General features: G+C 41.5%; 1 protein-coding gene across 4 annotated transcripts in view; it reads left to right on the plus strand.

Moving 5' to 3' along the window:
• The first annotated feature begins 1,804 nt into the window (after positions 1 to 1,804).
• Positions 1,805 to 23,283, plus strand: part of TRIM33 (tripartite motif containing 33) — a 123,736-nt gene continuing 102,257 nt past the window's right edge. For 2 of the 4 annotated variants that reach the window (XM_033199861.1, XM_033199862.1), the window contains exon 1: positions 1,805 to 2,462. In XM_033199861.1, the coding sequence (XP_033055752.1) occupies positions 1,937 to 2,462 (526 nt within the window). In that variant the 5' untranslated portion in view covers positions 1,805 to 1,936. The remainder of the gene's footprint in view (positions 2,463 to 23,283) is intronic. The other 2 variants (XM_033199863.1, XM_033199864.1) reach the window with 1 other exon arrangement.

Here is a 23,283-nt window from a genome sequence, read left to right on the forward strand (position 1 = left end):
CAGTCACCTCTAATCCTTTCTACCCCACTTACTCTTTTCTTCACAGCACTTACCACTCCCTGGCATATATCTGTTCTCAAAATCTTTCTCTATTAGATTGTAAATCCCTTGAATGCAGGGAGCGCCTCTGTTTTGTAATCCCAGTGTATATCTAAAACACTATGACAATAAAGAGGTCAGGAAATATTTTTGAATAAATTTTTAAAAGTTTTCAGGAGGCCGGGCGCAGTGGCTCGTGCCTGTAATTCCAGCACTTCCAGCGGCTGAGGCGGGCCAATCGCTCAGGCCCAGGAGCTTCAGCCTGGGCAACATAGTGAGACCCCAACCTCTTCAAGGCAAGGGGGGGGAAAAAAAGATCAGCTAAGGCGTGGTGGCCTGCATCTACCGTCCCAGGTAATTGGGAGGAGCACGGCTTGAGCCTGGGAGGTCAAGGCTGCAGTGAAATGTGATCACGCCACTGCACTCCAGCCAGGGCGATAAACGAGGTCTCAAAAAAAAAAAAAAAAGTTTTCACGTGGTTTAAGGACTTACAGCACCTTTCTTGGGAACACTAACAGGAGAGCATTTCATGATCTTAACACTAAAGCATTTCATGATCTTAACACTAAAACAGTTGTTGCACTACATAAAATCCTCCAAATACCTTTTTTTCCCCAAATAAAAAGGCAACTTTCTGAAAGCTTTTATTTATTTATTTTTGAGACGGAGTTTCGCTCTGTTGCCCGGCTGGAGTGCAGTGGCGCAATCTCGGCTCACTGCAGCCTCCGCCTCCAGCCGGGTTCAAGCAATTCTCCTGCCTCAGCCTCCTGAGTATCTCGGATTACAGGCGCCCGCCACCACACCCGGCTGATTTTTATATTTTTAGTACAGACGGGATTTCACCGTATTGGCCAGGCTGGCCACGAACTCCTGACCTCAAGTGATCTGCCCTCCTCGGCCTCCCGAAGTGCTGGGATTACAGGCTTGAGCCACCATGCCCGGCCTGAAAGCTTATACTACCATTGTTGTAAGGGCATTTGTCACCCAGCTCAAACCAGGACACTTAAAGTGGGACCTTAGAAGAACGCAGTATTGGTTACAATCCGTGGCTCTCCAAACTGACATACATTAGAATCAGCTGAAGGGACTTCTCCCCCTCCGTCGGCTCTCTCCCTCACTTCCTGATTCAGGTCTGGGGACTGGTCCTGGCATCTCTGCTTTGAAAAACTCCTCCGTTGATTCTGATACGTAGCAACTCCTGAGAATCACCTCAAGATGCCAAAAATAGCTGTTAAAGAGTTTCTTCCTCACTCGGTCTTTTCAGCCTATTTCTGGTAGATCCTCAGTACAAAAACAAAAAACAAACACAAACCCAAAAACAAACAAAAAAACAAAGCCCCGCTTTAGTGCTCCACAGCCACCCAAAGGAACGCGGCTGGTCTACGCACAGCAGAGACCTAGGAGGCCCCGGAGATCGAGCGGCACGGCAGGTGAAGCTTCCGCGAAGACCCCCGGGACACGCTCGCAACGACCGGAACCGGTCCGGCTTCCACCCTTCCGTACGCACCACAGCTGTATCGAAATTCATAACCAACCCCAGCCACAGGCAACCCAGCGTCAACCGCCTCTGGCTTTAAAAGCTCCTTTCGGGTTAAAGAGCCGCGGCACTGACGCAAGGAACTGGCTTCGAGGGTACCGGACCGCTCCGCGCCCGCGCACCGAGTTCCCGCCTCCCTCGGGAGGACGTCCGTGCGTACGTGCGCGTGCCGCAACCGCCCTCCTTCAAACGCGCGACGCGAGGGCGGGGGCGCCGCGTGCGCGCGCGCTCTCGTTGGTTCGCTCTCTCGCTCGCTCTCGGCTGCCGCTCTTGCTGCGGCTGCGGCTGGGGCTGGGGGCGGCGGCGGCGACGCGGGCGGCGGGCGGCGCGGGGCGGTCCGGCGGGTTCAAAGAGGAAAACATGGCGGAAAACAAAGGCGGCGGCGAGGCTGAGAGCGGCGGCGGGGGCAGCGGCAGCGCGCCGGTAACTGCTGGGGCCGCCGGGCCCGCGGCGCAGGAGGCGGAGCCGCCTCTCACCGCGGTGCTGGTGGAGGAGGAGGAGGAGGAAGGCGGCAGGGCCGGCGCTGAGGGCGGCGCGGCCGGGCCCGACGACGGGGGGGTGGCCGCGGCCTCCTCGGGCTCTGCCCAGGCTGCTTCATCCCCTGCGGCCTCAGTGGGCCCTGCAGTTCCCGGGGGCGCAGTATCGACGCCGGCTCCAGCTCCAGCCTCGGCTCCCGCTCCGGGTCCCTCGGCGGGGCCGCCTCCTGGACCGCCAGCCTCGCTCCTGGACACCTGCGCCGTGTGTCAGCAGAGCTTGCAGAGCCGGCGTGAGGCGGAGCCCAAGCTGCTGCCCTGTCTTCACTCCTTCTGCCTGCGCTGCCTGCCGGAGCCGGAGCGCCAGCTCAGCGTACCCATCCCGGGGGGCAGCAACGGCGACATCCAGCAAGGTGAGCCGGAGGCCCTGTCTGGCATCTGGGCCGCACAGGATTTGCGCAACCCTAGAGGAGCTGGGGACGGAGGTGCTGGGGCCTGGGGCTGCTCGGACAGGCGCGATCCCCAGGGGTCTCTAAGGTGAAAGACTCGCCCCTGGGACACTTTCCGGAGAAGCTGGACCGCAAGAGATAAGGGGAGCATGAAGGGAGGGGTGCCGGCTGCGAGAGGCTGGGGGAGGGGACGCTGGCTGCGAGGTTTTTGATGTGCGGAACCCGGCCGAGCACTGGTTCTGGAGCTGGCAGACCCATACAGTGAGAGAAGGGGGATTTGGGAAACACGTAGTGAGAAGTATTTTGGCTGGAAGGGCCCGGGCCAGCGAGATGTTGAGGGAGTAGGTAAGAGGTAAGGGCAGTGAAGATGGATTGCTTTGGAGGGAGGGGACTTGGCCTGTTCGCAGATAGGAGAGAGGAGCACTATGGATTAAAAGGAGGTGGATAAAATATGTTGGAGGGCTTGGGGTACAGAGAAGGCGCCTGACAGAAAATTGTAAGATGACATTGGGAAGGAGAAACTCGGAAAGAGGACTGCATGGTTAGGGAAAATCCTAAGGTTTGGGGATGAAGGAGAAATGAACTTTGAAGGAAATTGAGAGTTAGGGAAAGCTGGGCATGAATTTGTTTTAGCTCATTGGACGTTAGTGAGCCCCTAGTGTTGGGGCACTGTGCTAGGATTGAATAAAGTACTCAGTGAAGACTTCATTCACAGTCTAACAGGGGAAACCTATATAACTTGCAACAGTGGAGGAGGGTATTCAGTACAATGGTTGTGGCACAATAGAGGAAAGGTCAGGGAAACTTCACAGGAAAGGAAATCCATGAACAGGTTTCTTGAATGAGTACCTCACTGGGTTGGAGGGTATTCAGGGCACAGGGCACCCTTCTACATCCCTGGAACTAAAGAATGTGTAAGGTGATTGGTGGAAATTAGATTGGATTGATGGGCTGAATAGATAAAGGTTTCAAAGTCTCTTAAACTCTTGGGATCCAGGTGTGTTTTGAACTTCAGAATATTTTGGGATTTTTCTTTTTTCTGGCAAGGTCTCTTATGTGAGACTTTTATCAGGGTCTGAATTAACTCTGTATCAAACACGTTAATGTTTCTGCATTGAAACACATGAATGTCACACTAATGGGATAAATAGACAATAAATAACCTCCCAACACTCACAGTGGATTCTGTTGCAAACTAATGAAAAAAGAAATAAAATTTCAAAGCTTTTGAATTTCGGAACTCTAGGTAAGGGATTGTGGACCTGTACTAAAGGGCTTGGAATTCATCCTGTAGAGTGTATCCTGGACATTGTGGACTAAAGGATGTTCCTGGAGGGTTTTTATATCAAGAGGATAAATGGATCAGATTTCTGATCCAAAAGGATCACTTAGGGCACTTGAGGGAGGAGGGAAGGCAAGGCTGGAGACAGGGAGACCAGTTAGGAGAATCTTGGCAGTAATCTAGGTAAGAAATTAACATTTGGAATGGGTAGTAAAGAAATGGTATCAGATATTACAGAATGAAGCATTTTGGTTTGGGGGAACGGTAGGGTTTGGAAATCTCCTTTGCCATCTTCTACACTTGGGCAGTGACCTTTTCTTAGCTTCAGTTTTCTCATTTGTGAAACGGGAAAAAAGTACATAAACTCATAGGATTATTGAGAGAATGAAGTAAGATAAAATGTGTAATTAGTACGTGGTAGTTACTAATGAAATGGTAACTAGTATATTAATGGTAGTAACTATTAGTAAGTGGCTGTGGGAGTGGAGGGACGAGGGGATTGTATTGAAATTAGTGTGAGGGAGACAAACGTAGAATTCCACATTTTTTATTTGGTGAATGGCAATGCTATTAATACGTATTCAGACGCTGAAGCAGGCTGGGATGAGGGTAAGGCCTGGGGCGGAGGGGGGATAAAATGTTTTCAGTTTGGGTTGTTTTGGGTTTCTAGCATTATTGGGACATGTAGGTAAGAATGTTAAGAATAAGGCTTTGGTTGTTGGAGAAGCTACTAATTGTTAATGGGTGTTTAGAGAATAACCGCTCATGGTCTGTGCACCCATGAGCATAGTAAGACCCATAGGATTCAGTGTTCTTGTGGGAACCTGGTTTAGGTAAGAGATTTAGAGGGAACCCAGAGATGCAGATTGTGTTTGACTGATGTGGCTGAGGGACTGAGGTTATGAAATTGGCTATCTGAAATTTATGAAGGAGAGAGAATAATATGTAAATCCCCTCTTCATTTCTTTATCCTTTCTTTTTGAAGGAGGATGAGTAAGTGGAAGGGACTAACCAAATACTGTCAATCTTAAGTGATATTGCTGTCAATGAATATCTAAAACAAATTGAGTCTGGAATCCACCATGTTTTTTATTTAAAAAAATTTTTTTTTGAGACAGTCTCGCTCTGTTGCTCAGGCTGGAGTGCAGTGGCTTGATCTCGGCTCACTGCAGCCTCTGCCTCCCAGGTTCAAGCGATTCTTGTGCCTCAGCCACCCTAGTAGCTGAGATTACAGGCGCACACCACCATGCCTGGCTAATTTTTGTATTTTTAGTAGAGACGGGGTTTTGCCAAATTGGCCAGACTGGTCTTGAACTCCTGGCTTCAAATGATCTGCCTGTCTCAGCCTCCCAAAGTCCTGGGATTATAGGCATGAGCCACCGTGCCCAGCCATCCACTGTGTTTTTAGATAGTTTGGAAAGTAATTTGTCAGTATTAACCTCCTATATACCATTCTGCTTTGCTCTTTAAAAAGATCAAGCTGTGCTGGAAAGAACACTAGATTGGGTGTTAGGGGACATATTTCAGCTCCTTAACTGTTTTACGCTAAAGGAAATTCATACTGTTTTTGTCCTTCAGTTTACTTCTAAAATGTAGCTAATAGTCATTTACTTATATCTCAATAAGGCAAATAATAAATGCGAAAACACTTTGTAACTGAGAAATGATTCAACAATATAGGATATTACTGATCAACCTCAGGTATCATCTTCTCTGGTCTGGAGATCATAACTAGTGGTTTTAATTCACCGTCTTTTCCAGTGATTTTGAAACAAAGATAAGTATAATGCCCTCCTTCCTAACTGGTGTTTTTCCTATTTCTCTTAATACATTTATTCACACTGTCTGGCTGCTCTCTCTAGATCAACAGTTCTCAGAGTGTGGTTCCTGGACCAGCAGCATCAGCAGCATCTGTGACCTTGTTAGGAATACAGATTCTTGGGCCCCGTTCCAGACTTCCTGACCAGTAGTCTCGTTTAACAAGCTCTCCAGGTGATTCTGATTCACGCTTAAGTTTGAGAACCACTGTCTTGAATGAAGGGCTTCTCACTTCAAATGTCTCCTCAGAGTTTGACTTCTCATTTTAAAGCAGTCCGCCAGGTCGCTCTCTCCTACATCATCTTTTTTTCTTTGTAGCACAGCTAAAATCCAAAATGTTTATTTTTGTTTACTTACCCATCTCATTTTGCACTAATACTGTTCAATAAGTTTTGAGTAAATAAGAATCACTGGAGAGCTTATTAAAATGCTAACTTGGGAGTTTCTTCAGAGACTGGTTTAGTTGATTTGGTGATGACTCCATGTGCCTGCATTTTTAACAGGTGCCCTGTGATTTTGATGCTTTTGGTACCACCACACTTTGAGGAAGATGGATTTAAATATTTTGAAGAGAAAGTATGATCTCTTTACCATTGGAGTATTTGCAGAATCAAAGTAGATAAATTAGTTAATATTGAATCTCAATAGTGCGCTTTTTAGAGTACTTTTGTGATTGTTTTGGGGTGCTTTTTCAGGTTGAGGCAGAATAGCTATCAGTAGTGAATATATATAATTTTATACTTTATCACTAAAAATACAGGTTTGCTACTCAGGAGGCTGAGGCAGGAGGATCACTTGAGGCCAAGAGTTCAAGATCAGCCTGTGTAACATAGCAAGATCCTGTCTCTAAAAAAATTTTTTTAAAATAGGAATCATATTGATGCATCTGAACAAACTCTCAGATGAACTCTTGAAGGAGATGAGGCTACCTGTGAGATGGCACAATGATACAGTTGAAGAAATGAATTGGTATTAAGTTGCATTGGGTTCTGCTTTTTTTTTTTTTTTTGAGACAGAGTTTTGCTCTAGTCGCCCAGGCTGGAGTACAATGGCGTGATTTTGGCTCATTGCAACCTCCACCTCCTGGGTTCAAGTGATTGTCCTGCCTCAGTCTCCCCAGTAGCTGATATTATAGGTGCCTGCCACCATGCCCACCTATTCTTTTGTATTTTTAGTAGAGACAGGATCTCGCCATGTAGGCCAGGCTGGTCTCGAACTCCTGACCTCAAGTGATCCGCCCGTCTTGGCCTCCCAAAGTGCTGGGATTGTAGATGTGAGGCACCGCCTGGCCTGGGTTCTGCTATTAAGTAGCTGTGTAACCCTTGGACAAGGAACCTAGGAAGTCTCTCCAGGTCTTTTGCACTGTGAAGAGGCTGAGTTCCTATCCTGTTAGGTTCTATGATTCTATTGTCTTTTATGCTAACATTCTGTATGTACGTACGTTTAATGTCCTTATAGTTTGTGGGGAGTAATAGAGGAATCACCATGGAGGAATCATTCTGTTACTGAATTCTTCAACTTACTATGGGTTGGGCACAGTGGCTCATGCCTGTGATCCCAGCACTTTGGGAAGCCGAGGTGGGCAGATCGCTTGAGCTTATGAGTTCGAGACCAGCCTGACCAACATGGCGAAACCCTGTCTCTACAGAAGGTACAAAAATTAGCTGTGCATGGTGGCAGGTGCCTGTAATCCTAGCTACTTGGGAGGCTGAGGCAGGAGAATCCTTTGAATCTGGGAGGCGGAGGTTGCAGTGAGCTGAGATCATGCCACTGCACTCCAGCCTGGGTGACAGAGTGAGACTCCGTCTCAAAAACAAAACAAAACAAAAAAACTTACTATGAAAAGTCCGAGATGGCAACAGTCTTGTAAGTGGGAGGGAAAACTTCTTGAGTGTAGTGTGAAAAGCACTTCCTCATAGTGTTTCTGTTTATCACAGACCATGCTGAGCCACTCTGAGGAGTCTTCTGTTTCAGCCCTTGGAATTTCTTATCCCTGGAGTGTGTACACTGTATGACAGTTCTAGCCTCATGTGACTTAACTGGTTTGGGGACTTTTTAGGCTCTACTTTTTCTGACTGTCCTCTTCAACAGAAACAAGCTTGAGTGTTTGAATGATCATGTGGTATTACACCAACATCTAGTCATTGAAGATGTATCCGAGATTGCTGAAATACTTCCTAACAACTTCTGTCTAGCATTGTGGTCAAACTACCTGACTTGATTTTTGAGCTGTGCCATTTAGTACTGGAATGACCGTGGATAAGTTACTTAACATCTGTAAACTGGGAGTAATAATTATATCTATGTCATAGAGTTTTTGTGAGAATTAAGAGAGTTAATGTGTTGCAAGGTGCATTTATTGGGAGCTTACATGGGAAGCCCCCAATAAATTGCAGTAGTGTGATTTCGGTACTTTTTCATTTGTCCCCCCATTGCCCTTGTGACTGTATCTCACAGTAAACAGAAAGAAGAGGCAGGGGGGTAAATTGTGGTTTTAAAGGCTTTTCTGACGTCTACTGATGTGTACAGCATGCATGATAAATCATTTGAGTTCCGAATCTTTCTAGTTACCTAGAACTTGTAAAAATTTATAAACTATTGTCCTAAATCCTAAGCCTTTATAATGGCTAGTATTTGTACATCAATAGCCCTAGTTGGGGGACTTTAATTACTTTTACTTTTCTCATAGATACTGCTCTCAATGGGTCCTAAATGAGAATACCTTAAAGCAGTGATTCTCAAAGTGTGGTCCACAGAATGCTAGGGTGGGGGTTAAGGTAGTGACCATGTCACTGAGACCCTTTTAGAGGTACACAAGTTTAAAACTATTTTCATAATTACACTAATTTAATATTTACCTTATTCACTGTGCTGACATTTATATTAACGGTGCAAAAGCAATGATGGATAAAACTGCCGTCACCTCTGCATGAATTAAGGTGGTGAGTGACTCCATTTGGGAGGCCAAGGTAGGTGCATTGATTGAGTCCAGGAGTAGGAGACTAGTCTGGGCAACATGAGGAAACCCTGTCCCTACAAAAAATACAGAAAAATTAAACAGGCGTGGTAGTGTGTGCCTGTAGTCGCAGCTACTCAGGAGGCTGAAGTGGGAGAATCGCCTGAGTCAGGGAGTGTCGAGACTGCAGCGAGCCATGATTGTGCCATTGTACTCCAGCCTGGGCAATGGCATGAGACCCTGTCTTAAAAAAAAAAAAAAAGAAAAAAAAGATAGTGGCTCCAAGCCATACTACAAGTCATTGCATATTTACTTTCACACATTTAGAGAAAAAACAAAAATAGGCTGGGCGCGGTGGCTCAAGCCTGTAATCCCAGCACTTTGGGAGGCCGAGACGGGCGGATCACAAGGTCAGGAGATCGAGACCATCCTGGCGAACACAGTGAAACCCCGTCTCTACTAAATATACAAAAAACTAGCCGGGCGAGGTGGCGGGCGCCTGTAGTCCCAGCTACTTGGGAGGCTGAGGCAGGAGAATGGCGGGAACCCGGGAGACGGAGCTTGCAGTGAGCTGAGATCCGGCCACTGCACTCCAGCCTGGGCGACAGAGCAAGACTCCGCCTCAAAAAAAAAAAAAAAAAAAAAAGAGAAAAAACAAAAATAAACCTATCCATTGTCACTTAATATCCTTTATGAAACAGTAACAATTACTATACTAAATTTTGATCTTTAAAGCTCTGTGTGATGAAATGGGAAATGTGCCTAAAATGCTTCTGCTGCTTACGAAAGTGCAAGAAAAGTACTTGTGTAGTTTTTTGAGTTCCAAGCTGAATTTTCTTTTTTTCATAGAAAACTATTTTTACTTGAAATAATGATTGACAAACTATGGTTTTTAGGCATGGGTATTTGGCAGCCATTTTCTCAAAAGTGAATGAATTGAGCCTGTCATTTCCAGGAAAACAACTGACATATGTTGCCAGTGATAAAAATCGAGATTTAAAATAAAAATTAGAATTTTTGGAAAATTGGTGTTTGCTGCCATGAGCTGGTCAGTTTCTCAGTATTTAAAGACTTTTCTGAAGAGATTGGTGGTGATATTAATGAACGTGAATTTTTTTGATACTGTGTAATGTCAACATTTCAAAGATCTGCGTAGCTTATTGCAATATATTCAAAATGACCAATGCATGGTGTTAAGTGCAAAACAGAGCAGTAATAAATAGATTGTATTTTATTTTATTATTTGAGATGGAGTCTTGCTTTGTTGCCAAAGCTGGAGTGCAGTGGCACAATCTTGGCTCCCTGCGACCTCCACCTCCTGGGCTCCTGGGTTCAAGCAGTTCTCCTACCTCAGCCTCCCAAGTAGCTGGGATTACAGGCACACACCACCATGCCCAGCTAATTTTTGTATTTTTAGTAGAGATGGGGTTTCGCCATGTTGACCAGGCTGTTCTTGAACTCCTGACCTCAGTTGATCTGCCCACCTCAGCCTCCCAAAGTGTTGGTATTACAGGCATGAGCCACCGTGCCCAGCCAATAAATAGATTTTAATGCAAGAGAGTAGTAAAGTTTATTGTTAAGGTTTGAGATGCCACATTGCAACTGATGTTTAAAAAATAAATATACTTCTTAAGTTTTTGTGTTGTATCAGATAAAAATATCCACACAGTGGTCTGAAAAGGCTATTAAAATCTGCTCTTCCCTTTTCTTACTTAGCTGTCTGAGGCCAGATTTTCTTTATATTCTTCAAAGAAACAACGTATCAAAACATTAAATGCAGAAGCATATATCCAGCCATATTCTATTAAACCACATGTTAAAGAGATCTTTAAAATTTAGCACAATGACACTCTTTATTAATTTTTTTGTTTTAGGAAATACAGTTATTTCTGATTTTTAAAAATGTTGTTTAAACCTGTTGTGCTGGACATGGTGGCTCATACCTATAATCCCAGCACTTTTGAAGGCTGAGGTGGGAGGATCACTTGAGCCCAGGAGTTCAAGACCAGCTTGGGCAATATAGTGAGACACTGACTCCACAAAAAATAAAAAATTTATCCAAGTGTGGTGGTGTGTGCCTGTAGTTCCAGCTACTTAGGACGCTGAGGTGGGAGGATCACTTGAGTCTGGGAGGTTGAGGCTACAGTGAGCTGTGATCATGCCATTGCACTCCAGTCTGGGTGACAGAGTGAGACTGTCTCAGAAAACAAACAAAACTAGTAATAAAATAAACGTCATTTTAACATTTTAAAATTTAAGATTCATTTTTAATTCATTTTGTAATGAATTAAAATACATTTAAAACATATTTGATGGTCATACCCCATCTAAACAAAAGCTCTTTGTGTTCCTCAGTAACTAAGACTGTAAGAGAGGTCCTGAGACCAGAAAGTTTAAGCCCTGCTCTGTTAACGGACATTAAGAACATGATAATGTCTCAGTCTTTGGGCTAGTGGGAAGAATGTCAGATCATAAAATAATAGGTGGCAGATTTATACATTTATAGTTTTGCATTTTGGAGTACCCGTAACAGTTCAGAAAAAGCCTCCCGTCAATAAAATGTAAAAATGAAGAAAGTACTTATTAACCGAAGTTAAACTTTTAAAAATAGCTCACTATAGATTTACTGATTTTTTTTCATGTTTATGGCTGTCTAAGCCAACTTCAGAGATTGCGCTCAGGATGATAGGTAAATTAACCTCTTGTCTCTGGCCACAAATTGCACTTCTATTCCTTGCCATTGGACTCAAGGGGAAGTGGGAAAAAGAACAAGGATGGATGAACATAAATATACCATTTTTAGAAAAAGATTTAAAGCCTATTCCCCAGTGATGAGTAAATGGCATGCACTGTATGGTACTAACGAGTACATTTGAATGCTTATTATTTGCTATTTATGTTCCTTTTGTGAATTATTTGTCCATGTGTTTTATGTTTTTCTTTAGATTGCTTACATTTTCTGTTTTGATTTACAAGAATTCTTGACAAATTCTGTATACTGATCCTTTGTTGATGATTTAGGTTGAAGATGTATTCTGAGCTTATGGCTTGGTGTGGTAGCCAACCTCTAAGATGGCCCCTTGTTCCTTTTCTCCTATTACTCACACCATTCTATGGTTGCTGTCCTGTTGCTCAAGGCTGGTCTCTGTGACCAAGAGAATATATTAGAATTAATAGTGACTTCTGAGGCCAGGTCATTAAAGGCATATATACAACTTTTTCCTTGCTCTTTGGATCCCTCATTCTGGGTGAAAAACAGCTGCCATTCTGTGAAAGATACTCTAGTAGTCCTTTAAAGAGGCCATATGGAGAAAAATTGAGATCTTCTGCAAAAACCCGGGACCAACTTGCGAGCCATGTGAAAGCCACTTTTGAGGTAGATTCTCTATCCCAATCAAGCTTTCAGATGACTGCAGTCCTGGCTGACATCTTGACTGCAGCCTTCTTAGAGGCACTAAGCCAGAACTGCCTGCCAGGTCCCTCCCAAATTCTTGTTTCAATAAAGCTGTGAGAATTACTGTTGTTTTAAGTTACTAGTTATTGAGGTAATTTGTTACATAGCAATAGATAACGGATACACTTTTACTTTTTAGAGAGCTGTCTTTTCATGTTTTTATATTAATGTAGTTTTTTCTCCTTTATTTATTTTTTGACTGTTCTTAGTAGCTTTATAATAAGCAGTAAGTTTTGTTCATTAAGATAATTTTACTGCCCTCTCTACATATACCTTGGTCATCTTCAAGGTTATCTCAACTGATCTTGACCCTTAGCTCCTTTTTTTTTATTGAAAAATTTCTTTTTCCAAGACAAACCTTGGCCATTCACCTTTTGCTCACTCTTATACTAAAATGTATTATCTTGTGAAAGTTCATTTTAAAAACCTCTTAAGCAGTGTGTGGTGGTACCTGCCTGTAGTCCCAGCTACTCAGGAGGCTGAGGCAGAAGGATGACTTGAGCCTAGGAGTTTGAAGCTGTAATGTGCTATGATTGCACTTGGGAATAGCACCTGTACTCCATCCTGGGCAACACAGAGAGATGCCACCATCTCTTTAAAAAAGAAAAGAAAAACAAACCAAAAAAACCTGTCAGTGTTTTTGTTGGAATTGCTTTGAATATGTAAATCAATTTGGGAGAAGATGTCTTTATGGTGTCTGCCTATTTATAAACATGGTATGCCTCTGCATTTGCTTAAGTCTTCCATGAATGTTTTTGAGTGTATATTTTGAGACGGAGTCTCACTTTGTTGCCCAGGCTGGAGTGCAATGGCATGATCTTGGCTCACTGCAATCTCCGACTCCCAGGTTCAAGCAGTTCTCCTGCTTCAGCCTCCCAAGTAGCTGGGATTACAGGTGCATGCCACCACGCCTGGCTCATTTTTGTATTTTTAGTAGAGACAGGGTTTCACCATGTTGGCCAGGCTGGTCTTGAACTTCTGAGCTCAAGTGACCTGCCTGCCTGGGCCTCCCAAAGTGCTGGGATTACAGGTGTGAGCCACTGTGCCCGACCTATTTTTTAAATGTCTCAAGTATACTGATTTCATATTTATATTTTATAATTCCATCATCTGATGTTCTTGATGTCTTATTTTACTACTTTCTTCTGCCTGCTCTTGTTTGTTGGGGTGGTGTCCTCCTGTATTTTATAGTTTTAGACAGTGAGCCTGTTCACCAGGGCTTTATGAAATCTGCCAGACTGGTTTTAGGGAACAAGCCTCCAAAGGGTATTTTGCATTTGCTTCTGTCAGGTGCCATCAACACAGAAATTACTGAAGCAGACTTTTAGTTTACTGTATCCTAGTATTGTCAGATGTTGATTTAGTGTTTACCTTATAGGCTGGCTGTAATTAGAAATTCTTAGAATTACACACAGTGTGGGTGTGGGGGGAAAAAAAGGAAATTCTCAGGAGAAAAATTTTTTCCTTACCCCGAACCCGGCAGTGACAGATTTCTTCATTTCCATGCTGTTGGTCAGAATTTTTTTTTTTTTTAATTTCACTATTCTTTGCTTATGCACCCTAATAACTGAGGTTGTAGTCGTTCAAGTCAGTTTTATGAAGATGAGTCTTGATCTAATTAATAAATTACACAGGCCCTGGGCTCCCATGTCTTCCCCATTCTTTGTTTACTCCCTTGTTTGTACATTCTAAAGAAGAGTCACTAAGAGTATAGTTTCTGAGCCTTTGCATCTTTGAAGTTTTCTTTATTCTACTCTCTTCTTAAATGATTACTTGGCTGGATATGAAATTCTGGGTTAAAACTTTTTTCCTCAGAACTTTTTTTTTTTTTTTTTTTTTTTGAGGCGGTGTCTCGCTCTGTCGCCCGGACTGGAGTGCAGTGGCCAGATCTCAGCTCACTGCAAGCTCCGCCTCCCGGGTTCACGCCATTCTCCTGCCTCAGCCTCCCTCCTCAGAACTTTTAAGGCATATCTTCCAGTGTCTTAAATCAGTGTTGCTGATGCTACTCTAATTTTGCTCGTTTGTACAACCCCGGTTGGGTTTCATTTGTTTATTTACCTCTTGAGATCTTTTTATGTCTTGGATCTCTTCATCTATTTATCATTGTTTTGAAATACAATGATGTGCTTCTATTGATTTTTTTTTCTCTAAAAGTTTCTAAAAATTCATTGTGTTTTTTCATTTAGTCTTATAATCTTCATTTAGAGTAAGATAACTTTACATTTTTTTCAGAAGGTCCTTCCCCACCTCCCGCTCTTTTTGAACTATTACTATTTGATGTTGGCTCTCCTAGGTTCATATTCTCCCCTATCTTTTATAGTTTTCTTTCCTTTGTTTTCTTGCTCAGCTGACATTCTGAAAGATCTCCTTGTCCTTATCTCTAACCCTTTTATCCAATTTATTAATTACATTGTACATTTCTTTCTTTTCTTTTTTTTTGAGATGGAGTCTCATTCTGTCACCGAGACTGGACAGCTCACTGCAACCTCTGCCTCCCTGGGTCAAGTGATTCTCGTGCCTCAGCCTCCTGAGTAGCTGGAACTACAGGCTAGTGCCACCGCGCCTGGCTAATTTTTTTGCATTTTTAGTAGAGACGAGGTTTCACCATGTTGGCCAGGCCACTCTCAAACTCCTGACCTCAGGTGATCCACCTGCCTTGGCCTTCCAAAGTGCTGGGATTACAGGCATGAGCCACCACGCCTGGCCTATGTGGTACATTTCTAAGAGCTTCCTTGCTTAGATTGTATTTTTATAACATTCTATTCTTTTTCTGTGGACTTAGTATCTTCTTTCTCTGAGGATACAAATGTTTTTCTTCCCTAGGCAAAATACCTATTTTACGTTATTTTTCATTTGACTTTTTACTTTTGAGACATTTCAGATACACTGATTCCATATTTATATTTGATAATTGCATTATGTAACTTTTTTTTTTTTTTGAGACAGAATCTCGGTCTGTCGCCCAGACTGAAGTGCAGTGGTGCGGTCTTGGCTCATTGCAACCTCCGTCTCCTGGATTCAAATGATTCTTCTGCCTCAGCCTCTGTAGTAGCTGGAATTATAGACGTGCACCACTATGCCCAGCTATCGTTATATAACGTTTCTGACATCTTATTTTACTGCTTGCTTCTGCCTGCTCTTGTTTATTTTCTGTTCCCTTTATTATCTGTTTTACTTTCTGTTTTTTTTTTCTTTTGATCTTTGTGTTTCATAGGTTTCCCCAAGCAATAGATGATCCTTGGTTGTCTCCCCACTTGAATGAGGCAATACAGTTCTGATTGAAGATTCTGTGCTTGTTTGTGGGGCTTGTTAATTATTGGGCATTGCTTTAGATCAGGGATTGGCAAACTGGCCCATGAACTAAATACAACCAACTGCATGGTTTTGTATGACCCGTGAGCCAAGAATGATTTTTATATTTTAAATAGTTGGGAAAAAAGAATATTTTGTGACATATGAAAATTATTAGAGGCCGGGTGTGGTGGCTCATGCCTGTAATCCCAGCACTTTGGAAGGCCAAGGTGGGCAGGTCACTTGAGGTCAGGAGTTGGAGACCAACCTGACCAACGTGGTGAAACCTCATCTCTACTAAAAATACAAAAACAATTAGCTGGATATGGTGGCAGTTGCCTGTAATCTCAGCTACTTGGGAGACTGAGGCAGGAAAATCTCTTGAACCTGGGAGGCAGAGGTTGCAGTGAGTCAAGATTGCGCTGTTGCACTCCAGCCTGGGGAATAAGAGTGAAAACTCTATCTCAAAGAAAAAGAAAAAAAAATTATTTTAAGTGTAAATTTGTGTTTAGAAATTTTTATTTGAACACAGCCATGTACATTCATTTATGTATTGTCCGTGACTACTTTCGTGCTATAATGGGAAAACTGAGTAGTTGTGACAAAGACTGTGTACTGCTTTTTGGTGCATTACAGATTGCAGTGATGCAGCTATAACTTGATAGGGATGTGTATGGCTGTAGCACAACATTTAAAATTTAAAAAATTTTCCAAAAGATTGCATACCTATCATTTCAAAGAAGAGTGAACGGATTTTAAATGTTATGCTTTTACAGCAGAGTACATTTTGTTTTGAGTTAGATGGCAAAGCATGGTGTTTATTATGTACTTATACTATAGCTGTGCTAAAAGAGTACAATGTTATGTTGACAACCCCAGACTAAGCACTGATTACATTATTCCCAACTCATAGGAAAGCAAAAATCAGAAATAAGAAAGTATAAAATGGAATATCTGATCACAGCAGAATTCTTTTTTTTTTTTTTTTGAGACGGAGTCTCGCTCTGTCGCCCAGGCTGGAGTGTAGTGGCTGGATCTCAGCTCACTGCAAGCTCCGCCTCCCGGGTTTACGCCATTCTCCTGCCTCAGCCTCCCGAGTAAGCTGGGACTACAGGCGCCCGCCACCTCGCCCGGCTAGTTTTTTGTATTTTTTAGTAGAGATGGGGTTTCACCATGTTAGCCAGGATGGTCTCGATCTCTTGACCTCGTGATCTGCCCGTCTCGGCCTCCCAAAGTGCTGGGATTACAGGCTTGAGCCACCGCGCCCGGCCAGAATTTCTTAAAAATAAAAAATGAAAATGAGGCTCTTCACTGACAAAGTTTTTGAGTGGCTTATTCGTTAGTAGCTCTTCATCTGTGGTGAGTTAATTAAAATTTTCCCAATTAAAATATTATCTTACAAAAATAATTTTATTCTTCTCATTGGTAGACCTGTATTACAAAAAAATTACTGAATTATTATATTTTGAATTTGTAGATAAAAGTTGTGGAAATTTTTCTTTCATTATGTAAATACCTACATAATATCCTTGATACTGTCTTTTTTTCCTAAACAAGATATTTACTATGCCTCGTGATACCACATCCCACATTTTCGTTTGATGGGACATGTTAGGCATTGGTTATGAATCAGATTTCAAGCAGTGTGGTGTGTACAGCCTGACCTGTTGTCCACAATAGATTTGGAAGAATCAGAATTTACAGGGTTCTACTTGTAACATCACAAATGACTGCCAGAATGAATTCCACAAATGAATTTTGTACCAGTCTGACCTGTCATCCATTTGTGGTTTATTAATAGAATGCTAAAATTCAAATTACACAACTCATTTCTTTTCCCATCACTGAGGGTTGGCTTAAAGACCAACCCTCACAAAGTAAATATGCAAAAAGCTGATGTCAGTCAAAAGATCCCCATCAGTTTTTTTGTCTGCAATAGGGCGGATATGAAGGTAAGGTATTGAGAATCATTTCACTGTATTACTATGCTTATGAATCTGAAGTATTGAAAGTAATAAGTTAGAGCACTGCATTTCAGCTGTCCTTCATATATTAAATTTTCTGCTTTGTGTTGAACGTTACCTTCATATGTTGTGAGGCATATAAAAGGGATATAGGTAATGAACCTTAGACCCATTGAATCTCGCTGGAGAGGTAAGATGTTATATTAAAGAACAGTATAATACATTTTACTATAAATTGATAATAAATTTGATTTCAGTAAACCAGGTGTTTATTGAAATATGGTTCAAAAGGAGATTAGTCATAGCTGAAACTTACTATTTCTTCTCTTAATGTTGGTTTGGAGGTGATTCCCTCTTTTTCATTTGTGTATGATATGATTTTAGTCCTTACGCTTTTGGCTATAATCTAGGCTGCTCTTGACATCCATCCAATTTTCTCTTCTCTGTTTTCCTTCCTCAGTATATGTTGAATACTTTCAAAGTAGATTATCTGAATTAATAATGGCAGGAAAGAACTAGCTGTGGATAAGTTTATTTGAATGTGTGTAGACTTCCTTGTCTGTAAAATAACATAATTTCCAAGATAAAACTTTTTCATGTTATCTTATTTGCTTATAAAAATCTCTTAGAGGGAAGACTCATTCTATTTTGCGGAATGAAGTTTTGCCCAATTAAAAAGAATTATCTCAGGGTGATAATATTATCCTTGTTTCTTTTTTAAACAAATGAGGCCACCGAGGTAGTGTGGTAAAATTGTACCTAAATGTGGCTTTTCCATGTCAAGCTGATAGCAGAGACTCAGATGCCTTCAGGAACTAGGTAAGTAACTAGTGTAAGACATTGAGAGTAGTGAAACTTGCCTAGTCTTTTTGCATTTAAAAAATATTCTGTTTTGGCAGGCATGGTGGCTCACACCTGTAATCCCAGCACTTTGGGCGGCTGAAGTGGGCAGATACCCTGAGGTCAGGAGTTCAAGACCAGTCTGGCCAACATGGTGAAACCCCATCTCTACTAAAAATACAAAAATTAGCCGGGTGTGGTGGTGTGTGCCTGTAGTCCCAGTTACCTGGGAGGCTGAGACACGATAATCGCTTGAACCTGGGAGGTGGAAGTTGCAGTGAGCCGAGATGGTGTGCCATTGCACTCCAGCCTGGGCGAGAGAGTGAGACTGCCTAATAACAGCAACAACAACAACAACTGTATTTTGGCCAAATAATACCAGTTTTTGTCCTGACTTGGTAGAATCCGATTAGTCATTTTTAAGGTAGATGCAATCAAGTTATAATTAGTTTGATTTCATAATTTTAAGTTTATTTAAGTACTTAAGTAAACTAGCATTATAGTATAATTTACAGATCTGTGAGAACCGGTAAAGTCCAACATCTTTTTGTATGGCTATTGGCCTTTGAATATCATTTTTTGTAGTTGCCTGTTCGGGTTGTGCTTACATTTTCCCCTGTGGTTTGTCTACCTTTTTTCCAAATGCTTTTGTAGGATTCTTTATATATTCCAATCATGACTGCTTTGTCAGATATATATTCGATTTTGTGGCTTGCCTAGCAATTGTGTTTTAAAATGTTGAATTTAGCTCTTGAGTACACAGTACTTTCACACTGGTTCAAAAGTTAAATAAGTATACGAAGCTGGATAATGAGAATCCTCCCTTGCACTCCTTATCCTCATCCAGTTCCTGTCTCCCCCAAGACATAACCTGTGTTAATACTTTATCTGTCCTCCCAGTATATCCAGGTGATACTGGACAATGGTGCCAAATCCATTCAGTGACAGAAAGATTGGGTATCTTCAAAAAATGACATTGGGCCAGGCATATTGGTTCATACCTGTAATCCCAGCACTTTGGGAGGCCGAGGCAGGAGCATCACTTGAGCCCTGAAGTTCAAGACTAGCTTGGGCAACATAGTGAGGCCTGTCTCTAAATAAAATTAAAAAAAATAAAATGGCCAGGTGTGGTGGCTCACACTTAAAATCCCAGCACTTTGGGAGGCCAAGGTGGGCGGATCATGAGGTCAGGAGATTGAGACCATCCTGGGCCAATCACGAGGTCAGGTGATCGAGACCATCCTGGCCAACCTGGTGAAACCCCCTCTCTACTAAAAATACAAAAATGAGCTGGGCATGGTGGCGCATGCTTGTAATCCCAGCTACGTGGGAGGCTGAGGCAGGAGAATCGCTTGAATCCAGAAGGTGGAGGTTGCAGTGAGCCAAGATCATGTCATTGCACTCCAGCCTGGAGACAGAGCGAGACTCCATCTCAAAATAAATAAATAAATAAAGCCAGATGTGGTTCACATCTATGGTCCCCAGGAAGTATGTGGGAGGTTGAGGCAGAATTGTTTGAACCTGGGGAGGTTGAGACTGCATTGAGCCGTGATTGTGTAACTGCACTGCAGTGCACTGACAGAGCAAGACCCTGTCTCAAAACAAAAAAAGGATGTTGGTACAACCGATTTTCACATGCAAAGGAATAAAGTCGTACCCCTACTTCATACCATATGCAAAAGTTAACTCAAAATGTATCAACAGGCTGGGCATGGTGGCTTACCATGTAATCATAGCACTTTGGTGGGCTGAGGTGGGAGAATTGCTTGGGGCCAGGAGTTTGAGACCAGCTTGGGCAACATAGTGAGATCCTGTCTACAAAAACAAAACAAAGACAAGTAACAACCTAAATAAAGCATGAGCAACTAAAGAAAAAAATAGTAAGTCGGACTTGATCAAAATGTAAAACTTTTGTACATCGAAGGCCATTATTCAAAAAGTGAAAAGAAAACCTGCAGAATGGGAGAAAGTATTTGTAAGTCACATATTGGATAATAGTGACATATCCAGAATATATAAAGAACTCTTACAGCCTAATAATAAAGACAAATAACTCAATTAAAAATGGGCAAAATATTTGAATAGACAGTTCCCCAAAGAAGATACGTATATATGGCCAATAAGCAAATGAAAAGATACACTAGATCATTTGTTATTAAGAGAAATGTAAAAAAAACCACAAGGAAATACCACTTCACACCTGCTAGGATGGCTCTAGTTAAAAAACAACCAAGTGTTGGCAAGGATGTGGAGAAATTAGAGTCCTTCTGTATTGCTGGTGGAATGTAAAATGGTGCTGCCACTGTGGGAAACAGTTTGGTGGTTCCTCAGTTAAACATAAAATTAGCATGTGACCTAGCAAATCCATTCTTACATATCTGTGACCCAAAAGAATTGAACACTGGGACTCAAACAGATACTTGCCAGTATTGATTGCAGCATTATTCACAGTAGCCAAAAGGTGGAAATAATGTTAAGTGTTCAACAGATGAACTGATAAAATGTATATACATGTAATGGGATATTATTTGGTCCTGAAAAGGAATGGATTTCTGATACATGCTGCAATATGAGTAAACCTTGCAAACATGAGTGAAATAAGACAAACACAAGAGGGCAAATATATGATTACACTTCTATGAAATGTCCAGAATAGGCACAGTCATAGAGACAGAAAGCAGACTAGAGGTTACCAAGGGCTTGCAGGGAGAACAGGGAGGGAATAGAGAGTTTAGGATGGGAGTGGGGAAGGAATGGGCGGTTGTTGCTTAATGGATATAGTTTCTGTTGGGATGATAATGAAAATCATGGTGATGGTTGGATGGTTGCATGACATGTTGAATGTAGTTAATGCCATATAACATACCTAATTGTGTACTTGTATACATAATATACATACGTAATAGTTCAAATGGCGAATTTTATGTTATATGTATATACCACAATAACAATGTTAAAATATGTTAAAAATGTTTTTCCTCCTAGAGATTTTAAAATCATGTATTTTAAAGTACATTTTATTGCATTTTTAAAAAATTGATTCTCATTCATGGATTCTGTGTGTTAGAATTCACCTACACACCAAAATTTATTTGTAACCCCAATGTTAGTAATTGCAGTGCTTTCACAGTCATTCCTTGACATGGGCAGAGCAGCAAAAAATTTGACTCGCCCAACTCACATTTTCCCAGCTGAGGTCAAACTGGGAGATGCTTTGCCTTCTTTCAGCACTCATAGTGTAAATATGTGTCCTTGTTGTGGCCATGTTGTTCTCATCATTATGCTTTTTGTTGACTTCACTGCTTCAAATGGCCCTAAATGTAATAAAGCTGAAGTGCCCTTTAGTGTTCCTGAGTGCATGAAGGATGTGTGTGCTTTATGGAAAAAACACGTGTAAGATAAGCTTCATTCATATATGAGTTACAGTGTTTTGGCTTTGAATTTAGTGTTAATGAACCAGTAATATATTTTATTTATTTATTTTTTTGAGACAGGGTCTTGCTCTGTCACCCAGACTGGAATGCAGTGGCCCAGTTACGGCTTACTGCAGTCTTTGCCTCCTGGTCTCAAGTGATCCTTTTACCTCAGCCTCCTAAGTAGCTGAGACTACAGGACCATGCCACCACACCCAGCTAATTTTTTATAATTTTTGTAAAGACAGGGTTTCACCATGTTGCCCAGGTTCGTCTCGAACTCCTGGACTCAAGCTGTCTATCCACTTTAGCCTCCCAAAGTGCTGGAATTACTTGAGTCACTGCATCCAGCCCTCAGCAATATGTTTTAAAGTGACTTTAAACATAAATGCACATAAAAATGTTATGTATTGACTGATGAAAATTTTGTGACCAGAGGCTTACAGGAACCTAATCCTGCATTTCCTCTAGGAGCAATAGTTAATTTGTTAATTTATTGTTTGCAGCAACTGTATAGAATATAACTACTCTAAATGATGAGAATCGACCCTATGTCAATGCAAATAAAATTATTTCTCTTATATAAATGGCAACCTCAGGATCTTTCTCTGAAAAGTACGGATTCCTTTGATTTTTGTTCTGAAGTCTGTTTGATCTTACATTAATATAGCCACTCATTAAAACTTAATTCACAAACGATATATTAGTAATTCACACATTTGAAGTGTATGGTTGAGAAGTTTTTAGTATATTCAGAGTTGTGTAACCATCACCATAATCAATTTTAGAGCATTTTTATTACTCCCAAAAGAAACCCTGTACCAATTAGCAGTTATTACTCACTTACTCCACAAAGCATTCCCCCGGACTTAGGCATCCATTAATCTACTTTACTGTCTCTATAGATTTGCCTATTCTGGATATTTCTTACAAATTGAAATATACAATGTATAGTCTTATGTGGCTGACTCTTACCTTCATCTGTGCTGTAGCATGTATCGGTGCTTCATTCTTTTTTTAAATACTTAAAAAAAAAATAGTCAAGTGCAGTAGTGATACGAGGAGAGAGTAAAGACTTAGATCTATAACTGACTGAACAATCTGTTGAGATAACTCACTATCTTCAAGTCAGCCAGTACTTCACTGTTTTTAGGCCTGAGTAATATACTCTTTTATGGCTACATCACATTTTGTTTAACCATTCATTAGTAAATGGACACTTGAGTTGTTTCTCCTTTTTGGCTATTACGAACAGTGCTGCTATGAACACCTGTGGATAAATTTTTATGTGAACATATGTTTTCATTTCTCTTGGGTGTATACTTGAGAGTGCAATTGCTGGGTTGTATGGTAACTTATATTTAATCTTTTGAGGATCTGCCAACTGTTATCTGAAGTGACTTTAGCATTTTTCTTTGCCATCAGCAGTATGTATGAGGGTTCCAGTTACTCTATAATGTTGCCAACGATTGTTACCTTTTTTACCATAGCTATCCTGGTGGGTGTGACATAGTGTTTTATTGTGGTTTTGATTTGCATTTCTCTTGTGGCTAATGATGTTGAGCATCTTCTTTTGCACTTATTGACCATTAGTATATCTTCCCTGATGAAATGTCTGTTCAGACTTTTGTCCATTATTTAATTAGGTTATTTGACATTTTAAAGTTGTCAGTTCTTTGTGATAGTCTGGATGTTCTACCCTTTTTCTTAAATTTTTTTTCTTTCTTTCTTTTTTCTTTTATTTTCTTTGTCTGTCTTCTTTTTTTT

The sequence above is a fragment of the Trachypithecus francoisi genome, unplaced genomic scaffold, assembly GCF_009764315.1.
Source record: "Trachypithecus francoisi isolate TF-2019V2 unplaced genomic scaffold, Tfra_2.0 Lachesis_group5, whole genome shotgun sequence".
In the NCBI taxonomy this organism is placed as follows: domain Eukaryota; kingdom Metazoa; phylum Chordata; class Mammalia; order Primates; family Cercopithecidae; genus Trachypithecus; species Trachypithecus francoisi.